Here is a 20,408-nt window from a genome sequence, read left to right as displayed (position 1 = left end):
GTGTGCCTCTTTAAGTTCTCTTACCTCAGTCCGTAGAGCAGCCATCTCTCTCAGACAGCCGTCCATCTCCACCTTCTGCCCTCCGGGTCTTGTTGGGGGGTGTTGTTGTGATGGCCTGTTTTGTGGGCTTGTTCTGTTTGGATTGTGTGTAATAGCTCTCTGAGCTCCACCATGTCTCTCTCCAGCTCTGTGAATTTATCCCTCTCAATGATGGAGGAGCAGTGCAGTTGTGGGACCTGGGTGTGTTCAGTGCTGGGGGGATGACTATCCTCGTCTACAAGACAGTTTGAAGAGGTGTGATCAGACTCACTCAGGATGGGGGAGTCGTCACAGAGAGAGAGTTTTTCCTGCTGTGCTCTCTCTTTGATCCCATAAAAGTTCTGCAGGAACTGCATGAGGATGCCCTGCACCATTACTGTCCCAGACTTATACACATTGACAGAGGTTGTTTCAATTTCCTCAATACCCTCTTTCTTGACATATGGGTAGTGTGCTCTTATAGCACTGTGCCATGGAAGGGGATGGTCTGTGTGGGAAATTAAGTTACTTACGTTCCCTTCTTTGTAGCAGTCAGCAAATAGTGTCTGGATTGTCCTTGAGGAGCATTTTTTTTGCAGGGATATTTTTAATTTCCATGAGGTACTGCATTGTAATGACCTCTGGACATGGATAAGCCATTGGAGCTTCAAAGGCCTCTACATTTGGGCAGGGGAGGGGCTAAGAAACTCTCCTGCCATTGTGGGGCTCAAGAGTTTACACAACGGACTTCACACTTCAGTGCTAATTGAAATTGCCGCTGGGTCTGTTCTGTCCTAGCAGCTTGGTAGCTTAGTATACTTATTTGCTTAGCTTTATGTAACACAATTACCTACAGACTATTGTCTTTAACTTTTTGGCTTCAGAAGTAGCTTCAGACTGAATATTACTCACTCAGTTTTGTGTTGGACGGTATTTCCAGGTACTGCTGTGTTTCTTCTACAGTTTATGGTTTGTTCGAAGTTTTTTCTTGATAGTCCTTGGTAGTAATAGTCAATTTCGCACATTTAAAAAAAAATCAAGGTTTTAGTAATGGAATTTTAATATGGATTAAAGGTTTTAATGTTGAGGTTAGTATCCTGTATAAGTCCTTCTAAAAAATGCATGTTTATCTACATTTATCCAACTCTAATTCTCTCTTCTTTGCAGAAGAACTCAGGCGCTCTCTCTCTCTCTCTCTCTCTCTATTCAATTTGCATGATGTAACAATGTACATTTTGCCAAAGCTCTCTGTGTCCTCCCCCAAAAGGACGGGTAGCCTATTCTCATCAGAGAGGTCTTTGAAACCTTGAATAAGGGTTTCAAATTTGGGGAAATGACACTCTCTAATTGTTTTACATTTCTGACATTTTGTCAGGAAATGAAGCTCTGTCTCAGGATCTACTGTGGTGCAGTGGTTACACAGTCTTTCCTCTACAGGTAGCCAGGTTTTCCTGTCTCTACCCTTTTCAATGGCAAGGCTGTGCTCACTGAGCCTGTACTTTGTCAAGGTTTTTCTAAGGTTTTGATCAGTAACGATAGTCAAATAGTTGTGTACTGTCGATTTAGGGCCAGATAACACTGCATTTAGCTTTGTACTTGTGTTTCCCAAAAGCAATATAGTTTTGTTTTGACTGTGTTGTAATTTGGTGTATTCTGAATGATTGGATGTTTTGGTCCTGAGGCTTCAGAGTGTTAGTTGAACAGGTTTGTTAACTCAGCCCCAGGACCAACTGGAAGAGGGGACTCTTTTCTTTGCTCAGCTCTTGGCATTGCTAATGATATGAGATGGGGTCACTGTATTTTAAACCTTTCCAAAACATAATTGCTCTTTTATGAGTTTTTATTATTAGTGGATATTGGCCTAATTCTGCCCTGCATGCATTGTTTGTAGTTTTCCTCTGGACATGTAGGAGCATCTTACAGAATTCTGCATGCAGGGTTTCAATGGGGTGTTTGTCCCATTTGGTGAAATATTATTTTGCAAGTGGACCCAACGCCTCTCTGCCATGAAAATCCATTGGTTCAATGATACATTCAGTTCGTTTAAGCCAAATTTGAATAGGTATTTCAAATAGTTTTTTTTTAATGGCGTAGAATGCCCTGCGTGCTTTCTCTCTCAGTTCATTCATTGCATCATTGAGGTGTCCAGTTGAGCTTATTTTTAAACCTACAGTAAGTAATTGTAGTGTGTGCAGTACTCTATATGTCTTGTACCAATTGAGAACTTTGGTCTAATTCCCTTAGATCTGGATCTTCTCTAGAAAATAATTATTTGAGTCTTTTTGGGATTTACTGCCAGCACCCAAGTCTGGCAGTATTGCTCTAGCAGGTCCAGCCTCTGCTGTCGGCCATGTGCTGTGAGTGACTACAGTCATAGGTCATCTGCAAAGAGCAGGCATTTAACCTCTGAATTGTGGAGACTAACACAAGGGACTGAGGATCTTTGGTGGTCAACCAGAGTGGTCAATTCGTTTATGTACATTTTTAAGAATGCAGGGCTCAGATTGCAACCCTGTCGAAGGCCCCGCCTCTGGTTAAAGAATTCTGTTCTTTTCTTGCCAATTTTCATGCTGCGCGTATTGCCAGTATACATTGATACAATTATGTTGTATGTTTTACCCCCTACATCACTTTCAATAACTTTGTAGAACAGTTTGTATGCCAAATAGAATCAAATGCTTTTTGGAAGTCGATTAAGCAAGCGTACATTTTGGGATTATTTTGGTGGACATGTTTATCTATCAGGGTGGGTAGGGTGTAAATAAACTCAGCAAAAAAAGAAACGTCCTCTCACTATTTTCCGCAAACTTAACATGTGTAAATATTTGTATGAACATAACAAGATTGTAAAACAGAAATAAACTGATCAAGTTCCACATATATTTGACTAACAGAAATGGAATAACTTGTCCCTGAACAAAGGGGGAAGGGGTCAAAATCAAAAGTAACAATCAGTATCTGGTCGGGCCACCAGCTGCATTAAATACTGCAGTGCATCTCCTCCTCATGTACTGCACCAGATTTGCCAGTTCTTGCTGTGATATGTTACCCCACTCCTCCACCAAGGCAGCTGCAAGTTCCCGGACATTTCTGGGTGGAATGGCCCTAGCCCTCACCCTCCGATCCAACAGGTTCCAGACGTGCTCAATGGGATTGAGATCCGGGCTCTTCGCTGGCCATGGCAGCACTGACATTCCTGTCTTGCAGGAAATCACACACAGAACGAGCAGTATGGCTGCTGGCATTGTCATGTGGGAGGGTCATGCCAGGATGAGCCTGCAGGAAGGGTATCACATGAGGGAGGAGGATGTCTTCCCTGTAACGCACAGCGTTGAGATTGCCTGCAATGACAACAAGCTTAGTCCGATGATGCTGTGACACACCGACCCAGACCATGCCGGACCCTCCACCTCCAAATCGATCCTGCTCCACTGTACAGGCCTTGGTGTAACGCTCATTCCTTCGACGATAAACTCGAATCCGACCATCACCCCTGTTGAGACAAAACCGTGACTTGTCAGTGAAGAGCACTTTTTGCCATTCCTGTCTGGTCCAGCGACGGTGGGTTTGTGCCCATAGGCGACGTTATTTCCGGTGATGTCTGGTGAGGACCTGCCTTACAACAGGCCTACAAGCCCTCAGTCCAGCCTCTCTCAGCCTATTGCGGACAGTCTGAGCACTGACGGCGGGATTGTGCATTCCTGGTGTAACTCGGGCAGTTGTTGTTGCCATCCTGTACCTGTCCTGCAGGTGTGATGTTCAGATGTACCGATCCTGTGCAGGTGTTGTTACACGTGGTCTGCCACTGCGAGGACGATCAGCTGTCCGTTCTGTCTCCATGTTGCGCTGTCTTAGGCGTCTCACAGCACGGACATTGCAATTTATTGCCCTGGCCACATCTGCAGTCCTCATGCCTCCTTGCAGCATGCCTAAGGCACGTTCACGCAGATGAGCAGGTACCCTGGGCATTTTTCTTTTGGTGTTTTTCAGAGTCAGTAGAAAGGCCTCTTTATTGTTCTAAGTTTTCATAACTTTGACCTTAATTGCCTACCGTCTGAAAGCTGTTAGACGGTTCCACAGGTGCATGTTCATTTGTTTATACAGTGTTTAAACCCTTTACAATGAAGATCTGTGAAGTTATTTGGATTTTTAAGAATTACCTTTGAAAGACAGGGTCCTTAAAAAGGGACGCTTCTTTTATTGCTGAGTTTATGAGTGCTGAGTTTTGCTGAGTTTATTTCTTACATTGTTAGCCCAGAGTTTATGATCGAGCATGCGATGTTTTAGTATAAATCCAATTTGGCTTTTACTCAAGACATTGTACTTTCAAGGAAGTTGAAAGTTACCGTTCACACAAATGCCTCTGTAATTGTTAAGGTCAAATTTGTCTCCATTCTTAAAGATTGGGTTTATGAGTTCTTGATTCCAGATGTCAGGGAAATAACCTACTCTCAGGATCAAATTAAACAGTTTTAATATAGCCAATTGACATTTTGCGCTAGTGAATTTGAGCATCTCATTTAGGATGCCATCAGGTCTGCATGCTATTTCACATTTAGGGGCCTGAAGTTTCTTTTAGAGCTCCTGGTCAGTAATCCAATGGATTTTGATTGCCCTTTATAGCATTTTCTAATCCATTCAACTTCTCATGCATTTGCCGTTGTTCTACGTTTGTGTCACTTTGAACTGTGTTGTAGAGTGTTTTTAAAATGGGTTGTCCATATGTCACTATTTTGTATCGCTAATTCCTCTTGTTTTGATTTTTAGATTTTTTCAAATGTTGCCAGAAGTTGTTTGTTTATGGACTCGTCAGCTGCTTGTTGTTGTACTGTGCTTTTTTGGTTCTGATTGTACATTTCTCGAGTTTAAAAGTCTCACAGTAATGAAGGCGTACTTCACCATTATTTGGGTCTCTGTGCTTATGGTTTGATAGTGTCCTAAGTTCTTTCCTTATAATTTTACAATCTGATTCAAACCAGTTGTTATCTGTGGTCTTTTTTGTTATCAATTTCAGTTGTGCTTCTTTTGCCGTTTGCCTGAATATATAGTTGATGTTTTTACTGCTAGATTGATGCCTTCTTTACTGTGAGTGGATGTGGTATCCAGAAAGCTATCTAAGAGTGTTTGGATATGTTGGTTACTGATTGCTTTCTGGTATTCTTCTGTGCTGCTTTGGGCCCATCTGTATGAATTTATGATGTTGCACAGCTTACTGGGCTGTGACTGTGTGGTTGTTTCCATGTCTGTTCTTTTGAGGAACAACGTAATTTGGCTGTGATCAGACAGAGGTGTTAGTGGCTTGACCGTGAGAGAGCTGAGAGAGAAAGGGTCAATATCTGTAATCATATAGTCTACTGTGCTGTGGCCAAGAGGTCAGCAGTTGGTGAATCTCCCCAAAGAGTCCCCCCGTGACCTACCATTGACAAAGTACAAACCCAGGTTTCGACAGAGCTGCAACAGATCCCTTCCGTTTTTGTTGACGGTGCTGTCACTGTTGTTTCTATGGGGGAGATTAAGACAGTTAGAAACAGTATGGCCTGTAATAAAGCTGTCCTCTCGTGTGGTCGTTAGATCAGGTAGTGTTCCTGAGCGCGCATTTGTGTGCCCACAGATGAGCACATTTCTCTGGGCCTGGAAATGGGACTTCTCTTCCTCAAGGATGGGGAAGATCTCCTCTGAGTAATATGGGGATTCTGAGGGGGGGATATATATTGCGCAAAGGAACACTTTTTTTTCTGTCAGTACAAATAATTTTTTCAGTTTGATCCAAATGTGATATTTACCAATTTTGAGGGGATCAATTCGATTTTGTAGTCGGATTTGTACCAAATGATCAATCCTCCAGAGTCTCTGCCTCTATTGACAGAGCTGTGTTTCTGTGACGACTCAATTACCTTGTATCCTGTGATTGACAATGTCTGCTTTACACCATGTCTCCTGCAGAACGATGACGTCAACAAGGTTGATGAGTTTAGGCCCTGAATGTTCCACATGCTAACTGATAGCGATTTCATGTTGCAAAAAGATAGAATAGCACAGTCAGAAATACAGTGTGATGAACAGGATAACAGCAAACAGCTGTTCAGTTATATATATATATATATACTCATTGAACAAGTCAACTTTTAGTACAACTGGTGTGTGTGTGTGTGTGTGTGTGTGTGTGTGTGTGTGTGTGTGTGTGTGTGTGTGTGTGTGTGTGTGTGTGTGTGTGTGTGTGTGTGTGTGTGTGTGTGTGTGTGTGTGTGTGTGTGTGTGTGTGTGTGTGTGTGTGTGTGTGTGTGTGCGTTTAGTGCAGATGTACTGTTTAATCTCACTCAATCCTACAGGGTTCTCTTGTCCTTTGAGGACCTACACATAGCTGCGCTGGTCCTGCTGTTGGGCCCTGTGGAGTGGAGGAGGGCCAGGTCTGGGCCAGGGGGATTCCTGTCTGGTCTGGTAGAGGTGGTGGTCTGGTGCAGGATAGTAGGCTGGGCCCGGTCCAGTCTAGCTAAGCCGATGGAAGTGGTGATGCTCTGGTGGTGGATGGGGCCTGTGGGGTGCGCTGGGTCTGGTGGGCCGTTGAAGTGGCCTGGGGCTCCTTGGTGGTGCAGTGGTCTGGTATGGTTCTCTGGGGGGGTCCTCTGTTCAGTGCGGCATGGGGTGTTTGTCTACCAAGTGTCACGCCCTTTAGAGACGTGGCAAACATTCCTACTGTCTGCTTCCTCAGGTAGGAGTGGTCGTGCAGATGCTCTGAGGTGACTGTTGGGTAGTGAGCAATGTGCACGTTCGGGAGTAGGCCACACCCTCTGATGATGTCAGCGTTGACTTTCTGAATGGTATGGGAATTAAAGTCTTTGCAGGGCAGCAGAGTGGAGATGGTGATGTGGGAGTTGGGGAACCACTCAAAGGCCCTCTCTGCTACTCTGTTGACCAGGCTGTCTACTCTCTCCTGCTCCTCTCGCAGGTTGTTGGTGCCGGTGTGCCAAAGTCAGGCTGGGACCGGATGTGGAGTGCATCCTGTGTATTTGGGCACCATATTTTGGACACCTTGCGGTGCGGGAAGAGTTTAACCTCTTGGATGAATTTCCCATTTGAGTCAATGAGGATGGCCACCTCAGTGGGTTTTACCAGAGTAGTGGGTTTACGGTGTGGGGCTTGGAAACACAGTGCCTGTGTACAAGGAGGGGTGTGTGGGGGTGTGTCAGGGGGGCCCAGAAAGCTTCTCTCTGTAGTAGGTGTCCCTGTGTGAGCCTCCTTGTTGACTGGGGGTGTGAGTAAAGGGTGGTTGGTATGGGAAGGGGTTGTGGATGAGGGTGGGTCAGTGGGGGTGTTAGGGGTGATGAAGGGCTGCAGCTTAGGCTCTATAGTCTGTTCTCTATGCGGCAGCACCCTCTTGATGACAGACAACTCCTTTGCCATCTCCTCCTTTACCAGCACTAGTTCTCTCCTCATGGTGGCCTTTACCTCCTCAAGCGCTGTGGTAAGGCTCTCTCTCAGCTCCTGGACAGAGTTCTTCAGCTGGGTCCTGCACTGGTTGATCTGGCCACGAAGAAGCTCTGTGTCTGGGCTGGAGGTGGTGTAGCTGGGGGGCTGCTCCTTCAGCTCAGTAACCTATACCTCTAACAGAGCCAGCCTGTCTCTCAGCAGGCTGATGGTGGTGTGATCTTGGCTCTGGTGGTTGTAGGCAGGCAGGGGGGAGGATAGACCTGTTGTGTGGGTCTGGGCCTGGGCTCCTGCTGTTGGAGAGCCTGACGTGAGGGGAGAGGTCGGGGTTCTGTCCTTGTCTTTTTTGTTTTCCGTTATCCTCCTTAGTGTGGAGAAGTCCTGCACAAAATAGCTAAGTGCAGCCTCACTGCCCTGGACAATGACAGTTCCGTTATGGTACATGTTTACCGTCAGAAACCTGTTTTCCTGGTCCTTCTTGCTTGTCTTCTCTTGCAGATGCCTTTCTTTGTCGTGTAGCTGAAATGCCTGGTCACAGCTGTATGCCAGGCAGTAGGGTGGTCTGTGTAAAATAACAGGTTTGTAACAGTCCTGTTGCATGAGCAGTTGGCAAACAAAGTTTCCCTCAGAATTCTGTGTTTAAAATGGATTCTTCCCTTCTCTGATTTGATTTCTGCTGGAAATTATTAAAAATGGGGGGAAAGTTGCTCAGTCACTGTTGCTGCTGGGGCTGCTAGCGCTGCCTCATTGGCCATGTTGATATGGGTACCACCAGCAAACAGTTGGAGCTAGACGGTAAGCTAGCTGACACATTTATATTTGGCTAGCTAGCGCAATTAAGATTGGTCTTTAAAACTCACTCTCGTGTCAATCTTTTCCTCCTGTTATGGTCTTCAGTTGTACAATTTGATTGCCTATACATTTGTTGCTAATTTAGTCTTGTTAATATCACTCTTAACAACCAGAAAGTTATAAAAAGTCAGGAGCTGTTCTTCTGCATGACTTCTCTCGTTCTCTCGCTGTCTCTCTCTCTCTCTCTAGTGAAAACATCCAAACTATGACATATTTGAGATTCTTCAAAGTAGCCACCCTTTGCCTTGATGACAGCTTTGCACACTCTTGGCATTCTCTCAATCAGCTTCATGACATAGTGACCTGGAATGCATTGTTAAAAGTTCATTTCTTCTTAATGCGTATGAGCCAATCAGTTGTGTTTTGACATGGTAGGAGTGGATACAGAAGATAGCTCTATCTGGTAAAAGACAAAGTCCATGTTATGACAAGAACAGATCAAATAAGCAAAGAGAAACGACAGTCCATCATTACTTTAAGACATGAAGGTCAGTCAATCCAGAACATTTTAAGAACTTTGAAAGTTTCTTCAAGTGCAGTCGCAAAAACCATGAAGCGCTATGATGAAACTGGCTCTCATGAGGACCGCCACAGGAAAGGAAGACCCAGAGTTACCTCTGCTACAGAGGAAAAGATCCTTAGAGGTACCAGGCTCAGAAATTGCAGCCCAAATCAATGCTTCACAGAGTTCAAGTAGCCGACACATCTCAACATCAACTGTTCAGAGGAGACTGCATGAATCAGGCCTTCGTGGTTGAATTGCTGCAAAGAAACCACTACTAAAGGACACCAATAAGAAGAAGAGACTTGCATGGACCAAGAAACACAACCAATGGACATTAGACCGGTGAAAATCTGTCCTTCATCTGATGAGTCCAAATTTGAGATTTTTGGTTCCAACCGCTGAGTAGGTGAATGGATGTTCTCCACATGTGTGGTTCACACCATGAAGCATGGACAAGGAGGTTTGATGGTGTGGGGGTGCTTTGCTGTGTAAGGGCTATTTTTCCAAGGAGAGTGATGGATGCTGCATCAGTTGACCTGGCCTCCACAATCACCCGATCTCAACCTAATTTAGATGGTTTGGGATTAGTTGAACCGCGGAGTGAAGGAAATGTAGCCAACAAGTGCTCAGCATATATGGGAACTCATTCAAGACTGTTGGAAGAGTATTCCTCATGAAGCTGGTTGAGAGAATGCCATATACATGTATGTATATGTGTGTGTGTGTATGTATGTATATATGTGTGTATGTATGTATATATATATATGTGTGTATGTATGTATGTATGTATGTATGTATGTATGTATGTATGTATGTATGTATGTATGTATGTATGTATGTATGTATGTATGTATGTATGTATGTATGTATATACACACTACCATTCAAAAGTTTGGGGTCACTTAGAAATGTCCTTGTTTTTGAAAGAAAAGCACGGTGAAGAGGCGACTCTGGGATGCTAGCCTTCTAGGCAGAGTTGCAAAGAAAAAGCCATATCTCAGACTGGCCAATAAAAATAAAAGATTAAGATCGGCGAAATAACACGGACACTGGACAGAGGAACTCTGCCTAGAAGGCCAGGATCCCGGAGTCGCCTCTTCTCTGTTGACGTTGAGACTGGTGTTTTGTGGGTACTATTTAAAGAAGCTGCCAGTTGAGGACTTGTGAGTCATCTGTTTCTCAAACTAGACACTCTAATGTACTTGTCCTCTTGCTCAGTTGTGCACCTGGGCATCCCACTCCTCTTTCTATTCTGGTTAGAGACAGTTTGTGCTGTTCTGTGAAGGGAGTGGTACACAGCATTGTACGAGATTTTCAGTTTCTTGGAAATTTCTCACATGGAATAGCCTTCATTTCTTAGAACAAGAATAGACTGATGAGTTTCAGAAGAAAGTTATTTGTTTCTGGCCATGTTGGGCCTGTAATCGAACCCACAAATGCTGATGCTCCAGATACTCAACTAGTCTAAAGAAGGCCAATTTTATTGCTTCTTTAATCAGGACAACAGTTTTCAGCTGTGCTAACATAATTGCAAAAGGGTTTTCTAATGATCAAGTAGCCTTTTAAAATGATAAACTTGGATTAGTTAACACAACGTTCCATTGGAACACAGGAGTGATGCTTGCTGATAATGGGCCTCTGTACGCCTATGTAGATATTCCATAAAAAATCTGCCGTTTCCAGCTACAATAGTCATTTACAACATTAACAATGTCTACACAGTATTTCTGATCAATTTGATGCAATTTGAATCGACAAAAAAAATGGCTTTTCTTTCAAAAACAAGGACATTTCTTAGTGATCTCAAACTTTTGAACGGTAGTGTACATCTGATTAAACATTGAATTTGTCCTTAATTGTATTAGCCCATAGAAACACATTGAATAACAGATTCAAACATGAAAAAACTGTCAAAGATGAAATCAAAAGGAAGTATGTTTTGATAATATATATATTTTTTAAAGTAATTTATTCGAGGAATTACCAGTATACCTCTTGACGTGGAAACGCCCTACTCATCATACATTCGGTACCCGAGTTACCTTTGGCTGAGTCCCGTGACACTTATGGGGGTTGTAGATCAAAATAGAGAACACGTTGTGTTCACAAAAGCCTTGCCTTTCCATGGAGGGTCATTGTCACGACTTCCGCCGAAGTCGGGTCCTCTCCTTATTCGGGCGGCGCTCGGTGGTCGGTGTCGCCGGTCTTCTAGCCATCATCGATCCACTTTTCATTTTCCATGCGTTTTGTCTTGTTTTTCCTCACACCTGGTTTCAATTCCCTCAATTACTTGTTGTGTATTTAACCCTCTGTTCCCCCCATGTCTTTGTGTGGGATTGTTTATTGTAGTGCTTCGCACGTTCCCCGTGAGCGCACGACGGGTTATTTTTGTGCCTATTTATCTTGTTGTTCTGGATGCCGTTGGTTTTGCCTAATAAATCTCCGGCTATCACCCAATTCTGCTCTCCTGCGCCTGACTTCTCTGTCGCCAATTACGCTACAGTCATATTAGTGTGTAGCCCAAACCGCTCTTATGCTAAAGACGTTTTTGTGAGAAGACCGATTTTCTGTATGTGTTCTTGTCTGACAAACACCACTGTAGCTCAGCCACCTTCTATCTCAGATATGGAAGACCAACATTGGCGAATGCGTTGGATTTAGACGCAGCCTATACAAAAACAGATGTCTCTACTTAAACAGACGGATTTCGACTGAGATTTTATTTTATGTTATTATGCCTCAAGCTGGACATGGGGGGGCCTCAAGCGGAGAAATAATTTTTACACATAAATATATATAATAATAAATATGCCCAGCTCATTGATGATGTGAGGCCTCTTTTGCCTAATGGTATATCCGCCACTGTACATTACCAACAATATAAATAAGATAAAATATAAGATAAATTATCAAATGTGTCAGTACCCTCATATTAAAGTGTTTTTAATCACAGGTCTTCAATCATTGAAGTGGTTTGATGCGTGAGGGACAAAGGCTACCCCGCTTCATTAGAAGCAGTTAAGTACGGAGAAATGAGCTTCTTATCTGAATCTCACTCAACGAGCACACACTGGAGTCTATAATGTATAGCTAATAGCTAATGAAAATACTGAACACTCTGAATGACCACCACTTTGAGACTGAATCGCCTCCTCATGCCTCTACTATTCTCTTAAGTGGTTTAAATTCAGTTATTCCAGCTGGTTTACAACTAGAACTGAAAAGAATGTATGCATTTGTCTTTCTGCTGAATATGAGGGTTGTGATATGCATTTCTACTCTCCTAGTGCAGAATCGTACTGTAATGTAATCTCTTGTTTGCAGAGTCTGATTGTTCTACTACATCCTACTGTAGAATCTTTACTAATGAATATGTTTTGTTTGCAGAGTCTGATGTGGCAAGTTTCGACGGCAGCGGCTGCTTGCTCTACAGGTTCAGCCCCAACACAACACCAATTCTAACAGCCAAAGACAGCATCTCTCTGAAGTTCAAAACCCTGCAGAACTCTGGGACACTGATACACACAGAGGGACAACACGATCGCAGCCTCACGCTGGAGTTACACAAAGGAAAACTTTTACTCCACTTCAGAAAAGGTACAGTACTAATTACAGTAGCGTCCCATAGTCTCCTACAGCGTTTACTCTACTTTTATGTGATGTATGGTTTTCACAGTTAGGCATGTGTTTAGTGCCGACTCAGCGATTCCGGAGATTAGCGTACTGTAGTAAAAATGATACATTGACTACTTACTACGTACAGCACAGCAGAGCCGGAAAAGAAAGTTTGAAATGGGGCTGAACTTCAAGTGGGTACTGTGTTGTCTGGGAGCCAGCTTGTCGAAAGCGTCGACATATGCTACACCTCTTAGCAGGACCATCTGTCTATTGCGTACTACACCTCCCAGCTTGCCCTTCTCCTGGCCCTCCTCCCAGCCTTGCTCAGCTTAGCGCTCCACTGGGATGGAAGGAGGGCAGGAGAGACACCTCTCTCTCTGTCTCCACAGGGAGGTTAGTGCTTAGTGCAGAGCTACTTTACTCTAATTTTACGGAGCGTACAAGACACACACACACACACACGTGCACACGCAGAGCACATGGAGCACACAGAGCACACGCATGCAAGCACGCACACTATAGTGCAGATGTACTGTCAGCACACTTAGCATGTCTAATACTCTTATTATTGAGACGGTTAAGATAATTTAGGGGCATGACAATATACCTACTGAATTATTTAGGCCAGGATACCTCGTTGCTGGATATTGTAGTTTGCTTTATACTGTAGTTGGTTAGGATATCTAATCCCAAAACCCAATAAAGGGTCTTTACAAAGATGCTCTGCTATTCATTAGTAGTGGAAGACCTACAATTAAACTGGCCAATCTGTTTCTGGACTAACATGATTTTCAAAATAGAAGGATGGGGAACAGAGAAAGCAAGTGACAGTGGATCTGTGTCAAAAACAGAATAAAAGGTCAAAACCAATCATCGTATATCAAACTAGTTGAGAGGATCAAATTGTCTGCTGGACTAAATCAATCAAAATGGCCATAGGCTACAGTACCTATCATCGTGATTTTTTTTTTTTTCAAAATACATTTTACAGTGTATGATGACTGAGGCCTAACTGAAGACGGTTGTGAGACAAATCTATTTGAGTGACAAAGATGTTAGAGCATTTCATTTTTGGTGGAAGTAGATACTTATACATCTGGATAGGCAGGCACCCTTGTCTGAGCATGGTGTGTACATTTCAACATGATTCAATATGGCCCTTGGAATCATGCTCAGATCACAAAAAGAATTGGCGATAGTAAAGTTTAGGAAAATGTATTGGTTATTCAAATTAAAAGCCCAAATGAATACTCGCCTTTGTGTAATGTTTTAACTCCCACCGCTTGTGGGACATTTATTTTGAAGGCCCATATAAATAACAACTGCACGAGGACAGACAGTGACTGACAGGCTGACGCACGCGTCAAAGTTACAAATAGTAGCTAGCTAGAATTTGTGCAAAAGATTTCAAAGAAAAGGAAAGTAGACAATGAATGTAGGGTGTTCCAGAAAGAGTGGACATCGAACTATTTATTTATTGAGGTATCAGGGAAGGCTGTGTGCTTAGTGTGCAAAGAGAGCACCGCTGTCTTGAAAGACTACAACTTGTCAAGACACTTCCAGACGAAGCATACAGAGAAATATAGGAATAGGTCTTCTGAGCAGAGGGCAAGTGCATCGAAAGAGTTGCTTTCTCAGTTGCAAAAGCAGCAAGGACTTTTCACAAAACTGCATTGAGCAGACAACGGAATTGCGAGAGCTAGCTACGTACATGACGACGGAATTGCGAGAGCTAGCTGTGTCCCACCAAATTGCTAAACATAGCAAGCCATTCGCTGAGCGCGAATTAATTTAAGAATGTTTAATTGACTCTGCAGCAATACTTTGCCCCGACAAGAAAGAGCTGTTTGAAAATGTTTCCCTGTCAAGACTAACATTGACACGGCGTGTTGAGCACATCGTAGAGAATATGGAACAACAGTTGAAAGACAAGGTAAAGGATTTCTCCTATTTCTCCTTGGCCCTGGATGAGAGCAGTGATGCACGTGACACGGCGCAGTTGTTGATATTCTTCCGAGGCATAACCCCAGACTTTGGAATTACAGAGGAGCTTGCTTCAGTGCAGTCAATGAAGAGCACAACCACAGAGAAATATTTGTTGGAGGAGCTTAATAAGTCTGTGGCAAAGCTGGGACTGAGTTTTGAAAAGTTATCCAGTGTGACCACTGATAGGTGCCTAACCTTGACAGGAAAAAACATTGGCTTTTTGAAAAGGATACAAGATCAAGTAGCTGAGCTGAACCCAGATCAGAAAATTATTTTTCCTGCATTGCATTATTCATCAGGAGGTGCTCTGTAAATGTGTTCTGAAAATAAGCCATGTTGTGGATACAGTCACTAAAGTGATACACTTCATAAGAGCAAAATCTTTAAACCACGGGCAGTTTGTCTCACTGTTTGAAGAGACAGAGTCGGGTGATGCAGATCTCCCCTACCACACAAACATGAGATGGCTGAGTTTGAGGAAGGTGCTTAAAAAGTGTGTGGGACATGAAGTCGGAAATTGCTGAGTTTTTGCAAATGAAAAGAAAATATGTGGATTTCCCTCAACTGCAAGATAAAGAATGGTTGGTTGATTTAGCCTTCTCCGTGGACATCATGGCCCTCGTGAATGAACAGAATTCCAAACTACAAGTGAAGGGCCTTTTTGCACATCAGATGCACAGCCTTGTCAAAGCCTTCATGGGAAAATGACCTGCAACTTGAGCTTATCGATCTTCAGTCTGATGCAGTGATTGGAGAACTATTCAAAACAATGTCACTGACGAGGCTCTATGCATCTCTCGATGAACAAAACTTTCCAAAGATTAGGAGTCATGCTCAGAAGATGTTTGTACTGTTTGGGTCAACCTATGCATGTGAACAGACATGTTGAGTGAGGAAATATAACAAGTCAAGACACAGATCATCTCTTACTGACTCTCACCTATCCTGCGCATAGCGACGTCAGAAACTATACCTGACTTCAATGCTCTAGTCAATGTCCATCAGAGACTTCACTCCTCACACTGATTGAGTGGTTTAAATGTAATGTTGAGCTCTCTATCTCTTGTGTTTTTGTGCATACCCGTTAACAAGAGTGCTGTCCGTGGTGCTGAATGCACCGTGTACCTTTCCCTCTGTAATACCTACCAAAAGGAGAACACTGATGTGGTTTATTTCTGTGCTTGTTAAAAAAAGTAAAATAAGTAGCATATCTGGACGTGATTTCCAGTAGATACAGTATATCTGTCAACACAGTCATACACATGATGTATAATCCTGTAATATGATTCTGGCCCGCGATGGCAAAAATATATTCTAATGTGGCCCTCCATGGAAAATAATTGCCCAGGCCTGCTCTAGAGCCTAGAGTCTACATACTGCCTTTTCTGTTCTATCTTAGAGCCCTGCCACCTGCTCGCCCCTTACACCTCTCCAACAAACCGAATTCAAACTGAATTCCCTCAACAGCAGTTTCATTTCCCCTGCAATAGCTGTTTTCCGCTCCACAATGTGATCGAATCGAGCTGATTGTCAATGTGCTGACAGTAAACCGCAGTTCAGCTCTGTCATTTGAAAGGGAAGCTCAGAGGGAGAAAATTAAAACCATCCGTCGTTATGACGGACGAGAGATTACATGTTATTCTGCTTATCCTGATATGGACCGGCGCTGACAAAAGAAATGCGTCTCCAACTCAATCAAAGTGCTTGTCTGAACGCTCTCCCTCTCCGTATTTGACATCACTTCACTGTTTTCCTCTTTCCCTCTTGTTATTTATCAGGCTTTTTCACATTTTTTATCCCAATCCTCACCCCTCTCTCCCTCCCCCTCTCTTTCCAATTTGCTTCTCGTGCAGTAATTTGCAATTTGCAGTTGTATCCTCTCTGTCTGTCTCTTCCGCTCTTTCTCTCCATGCCACCGCATCTCTGACATAAATGTAACGTTGTGTCTATTTCATCAGTGTGCTTCTTCCTCTGTTTGATATCGATGCTGGATCAAATTGGCATGATCTCTTGAAATACAGCATGATTTCATTTGACACAGGCGCTCTCTTCTTTTCTCTGTCTGTATCTGTGTCTGTCTATCTGCCCCCCCCCCCCCCCCCCTAACCATCTCTCTCTGGGCCTTGCAGTTTGTAGACTGTGTAATTTAGGTCAGTACCCCTGACTGTGTATTAGCCCTGAAGCTATGGTTCAAACAGACATTTTACGCGAGTTAAATCCTGAAAAGAAACAGTCCCAATACAGGGAAGCATTGCGATTGAGTCCTCTATACAGGATGGTAAAAGTGCCTTGAAAGCACCAGACATCCAATATAGCATTAGTAACTGGAGCATACTGTACCTCTCGTACCCACAACGTTGATGTATGTCACAATATTACAATAACAATGTAGAGGAGACAGAGATGGTTATCTGGGGGATTGTCCTCTCCTCTCTCTACTATTATAACTGGTGTCATTCCCCTGTCAAGAAGCTTTCTCTGCACAGTTTCTGTTATCGTGATGGCTAGCTTGAAGTGAAACGCTAGTCTCCTTGTGGTGTCCCCAAAATGGCACCCTATTCCCTATAGTGCACACTGCCCAATGGGTTCTGGTCAAAAGTAGTGCACTATATAGGGGATAGGGTGCCATTTGAGACGCACGCCCCTGTTCTTTCTCTTTGAGGTAATCAGCGAGTGCCGTTTGTCAGAGTAGTTTTCACCACAAAGGGCCTTGTCATGGCTGTGTGAGGTAGTGTGAGGAGGGATGGCAGGCCATTCTTCCTCCGTCCACTCCTCGGTGGATTGGGAAAGGAGAGATTTACAGTGCTGTAGGGGCACACTGCACTTTAAAGCTGTTACTAAACTGGCTCTGGCAGAAACCCGCATAGAGAACTTGTAAAAGACATGTACTACTACTATAGCACCAACTTCATCTGCTCTGTGAGTTACATTCAAACGCACACTCAAACAAACACATACGTACATGTGCATACTGTACAGCTTCATTGTGAAATTCCATAAATCCCTACATACCTATTGTTGAGGAAAACAACAAAACCACTGCAGCACGTACATCATGCCCATACAGACATCATAACACTCAAATACAGTACCCAATGTACGAGCGCACACATACACACAGTGTCAACAAAGCTCTGGTCCAAGGCTTTTCATGAGTCAACACTGTGCAACCCATATGAACCAAGGCTGCAGTGCTCACATTGGAAAAACATAGGGAGTCCCAGTACCAAGGAACAGACAGACAGTCACAAGCTGTTTGCAGCAACTTCGGAGCCCGCGCGTGAAAATGAATGAAATGAATGGGCTTGCCAAGATTTATGTCCAGTATCCAAAACCATTCCTTTTCCGTTGTAGTTTACATTCATCAAAATGCCGGTCTATATTGTGCCCCACTGGCTCATATTTCATCCCAAATCTTAACTGCCAACTGTCATTTTTTTGGGATGCAAATATACGAGGGTCATTGTGACCTGCTCCAGTGCATTCTGGATGTGGGGTGGTAATTGTATCCAACAGAGTTAAGAATATGTCAGCCGTAAATATTGTAAGGGTACATACTGTAAATGCATAGAGGTATATTAACGGTTGTTTTGTCAACTAAAATCTAAAAGTGTTTTGCTCTGGCCAATTTAAGGAGTCTTTGGTACATTATTGGTCTAGCCTATACTCCCAAATTAAACACTTTTGAGTAATCCCCTTTGAGTGTGGACTGTCTTATTATGCATACTGGATGGATTGGTTACCTTATGTTAGCTAAAAAATGTATTTCTATCCACCAGTCTGGGACAGAACGTACAGCTCTAGGTCACGTGTCAAACTCATTCCACTGAGGGTCGAATGGCGGCAGGTTTTTGCCCCACACTTGTACTTGATTGATTAATTAAGGTCACAAATTAGTAAGGAAATCCCCCCGCCTACATGTCTAGGTCTTAATTGAAAGGAAAAAGCAAAAACCTGCAGACACTCAGCCCTCCGTGGAATGAGTTTGAGATTTCAGGTATCCCAAATTAAACACTGGGCAGCAGCAGGAACAGGGTTGGAGAGCCCACGGCATATAGAGTTTGAGCGGAATATCACCTGACCTGTCGCTTAGCGAGAGCATGCTCCTCAAACAGCGGTTGATGCATGGAGTGAAATAAGTGTTGTTATATTCATTTCTCTGCTGCTCATATCAAGCACATGCTCCGCTATAAAACCCAAGTCGCCTACCCAGCATCATTGAAAAACGGACCGGGAAAGTGTCCATCCATTCCCTATTCGAGTGCATACAGATGACATGTAATTTCTTTCCCCTGCCTCTGTTCCTGCCCATTTGATAATGATACTTTCTAAATTTAAACTAATTTGACATATTACTAAAGACAATATTAAATTGAGGATAGTCTGAAGGATGAAAATATGTTCACTTGATGAGAGAACAGCTGTGCCGCCTGAGGCAAGGGACATTGTGCAAGCTTTTTGTTGTTGATTTTCTCAAATGATCAATAGCCTATAGTCGGATGATGCCCGTATATGTTTTGAATTCTAAGACATTGTCACGACTTGCTCTGAAGTCGGTCCCTCTGCTTGTTCGGGCGACGTTCGGCTGTCGACGCCACCGGTCTTCTAGCCATGTCAATGGTGTATTGGAGGCGAAGTCAGGTGCAGGAGGGCAGAGTATAAGGAACAGGCGCACTTTTATTAAAGTTCCAAAAACGAGTCCACTACATAAATCAAACGCGCTCAAAAAACGGAACATAAAAGTAAAGCACTAACACCACATAACATGAAACAATTACACACAAAACATGATGGGAAACAGAGGGTTAAATACAAGTAGCTTGATTGGGGAAATGAAAACCAGTTGTGTATGGAAACAAGACAAGACAAATGGATATATGAAAAATGGAGCGGTGATGGCTAGAAAGCCGGTGACGTCGATCGCCGAACGCCGCCCAAACAAGGAGAGGAGCCGACTTCGGCGGAAGTCATGACAAGCCATCGCTGATCCACTTTTCATTTTCCATTTGTTTTGTCTTGTCTTCCCACACACCTGGTTTCAATTCCATCAATTACATGTTGTGTATTTAACCCTATGTTCTTCCCACACACCTGGTTTTTATTTATTAAACTGCGCCGTTGGAAAAACAGTTTTTGCTCTCCTGAGTCTGACTTCTCTGCCGCCAGTACGCACCCCTTCCAGACATTCTGTAAATATCTCTAAATCTAGTATATAGGACCTGTTTCAAATTATCACTTTTATGTTCAAAATAGCCACTATATATGCAAACTCGCTCCGGACTGGGGAAAAATGTCCTTTTTATTTTATTCAGCTAAGTTAAATTCTAATCTTCTTACTATAAAATCATATAATATAAAATAATGGCATCTTGTCAGCTAAATGAACAATCCTACATCCTATGGCATGGAGCATAGCCAGATAACATATAGTAGGCCAACTCATATTTTGTTCATCTGAACAGGGGCGCAACTTTCACTGGGGATGGGGGGACATGTCCCCCTCCCACATTCGGAAATTGCATGTTTGTCCCCCCCAGTTTTATCATTGGAATGTGATACAAAACTAGGCAACTGTGTGCTTTAGTACCATGTGGATGCCTCCGAGCGGTCGGGTAGGTTGTCTAGTGTGTGTTTATCCGACAAAAAAAATAAATTTATAAAAATTATATCAATGTAATTGTCTGCATAATTTCCAATCCCCCATATATGTCATGCCCTGATCCATTTCACCTGTCCTTGTGATTGTCTCCACCCCCTCCAGGTGTTGCTTCTTTTCCCCAGTGTATTTATCCCTGTGTTTCCTGTCTCTCTGTGCCAGTTCGTCTTGTATGTTTCCAAGTCAACCAGCGGTTTTCCCCATTCTCCTGCTTTTTGCATTCTCCTTTTTCTAGTCCTCCCGGTTTTGACCCTTGCCTGTTTCTCGACATTGTACCCGCCTGCCTGACCATTCTGCCTGCCTTGACCACGAGCCTGTCTGCCACACTGTACCTCCTGGACTCTGATC

The 20,408-nt window shown here is 43.4% G+C and overlaps 1 protein-coding gene across 3 annotated transcripts in view; it reads left to right on the top strand.

Annotated features, from left to right (window-relative positions):
* Positions 1 to 20,408, top strand: part of LOC129818807 (contactin-associated protein-like 4) — a 224,462-nt gene that overhangs the window by 92,546 nt on the left and 111,508 nt on the right. For all 3 annotated transcript variants that reach the window (XM_055875058.1, XM_055875057.1, XM_055875059.1), the window contains one exon: positions 12,188 to 12,397. In XM_055875058.1, the coding sequence (XP_055731033.1) occupies positions 12,188 to 12,397 (210 nt within the window). The remainder of the gene's footprint in view (positions 1 to 12,187; positions 12,398 to 20,408) is intronic.

The sequence above is a fragment of the Salvelinus fontinalis genome, chromosome 21 (assembly GCF_029448725.1).
Source record: "Salvelinus fontinalis isolate EN_2023a chromosome 21, ASM2944872v1, whole genome shotgun sequence".
NCBI lineage: Eukaryota > Metazoa > Chordata > Actinopteri > Salmoniformes > Salmonidae > Salvelinus > Salvelinus fontinalis.
Note: the sequence above shows the minus strand (reverse complement) of the source record. Positions and strands in the feature narration are given on the sequence as shown.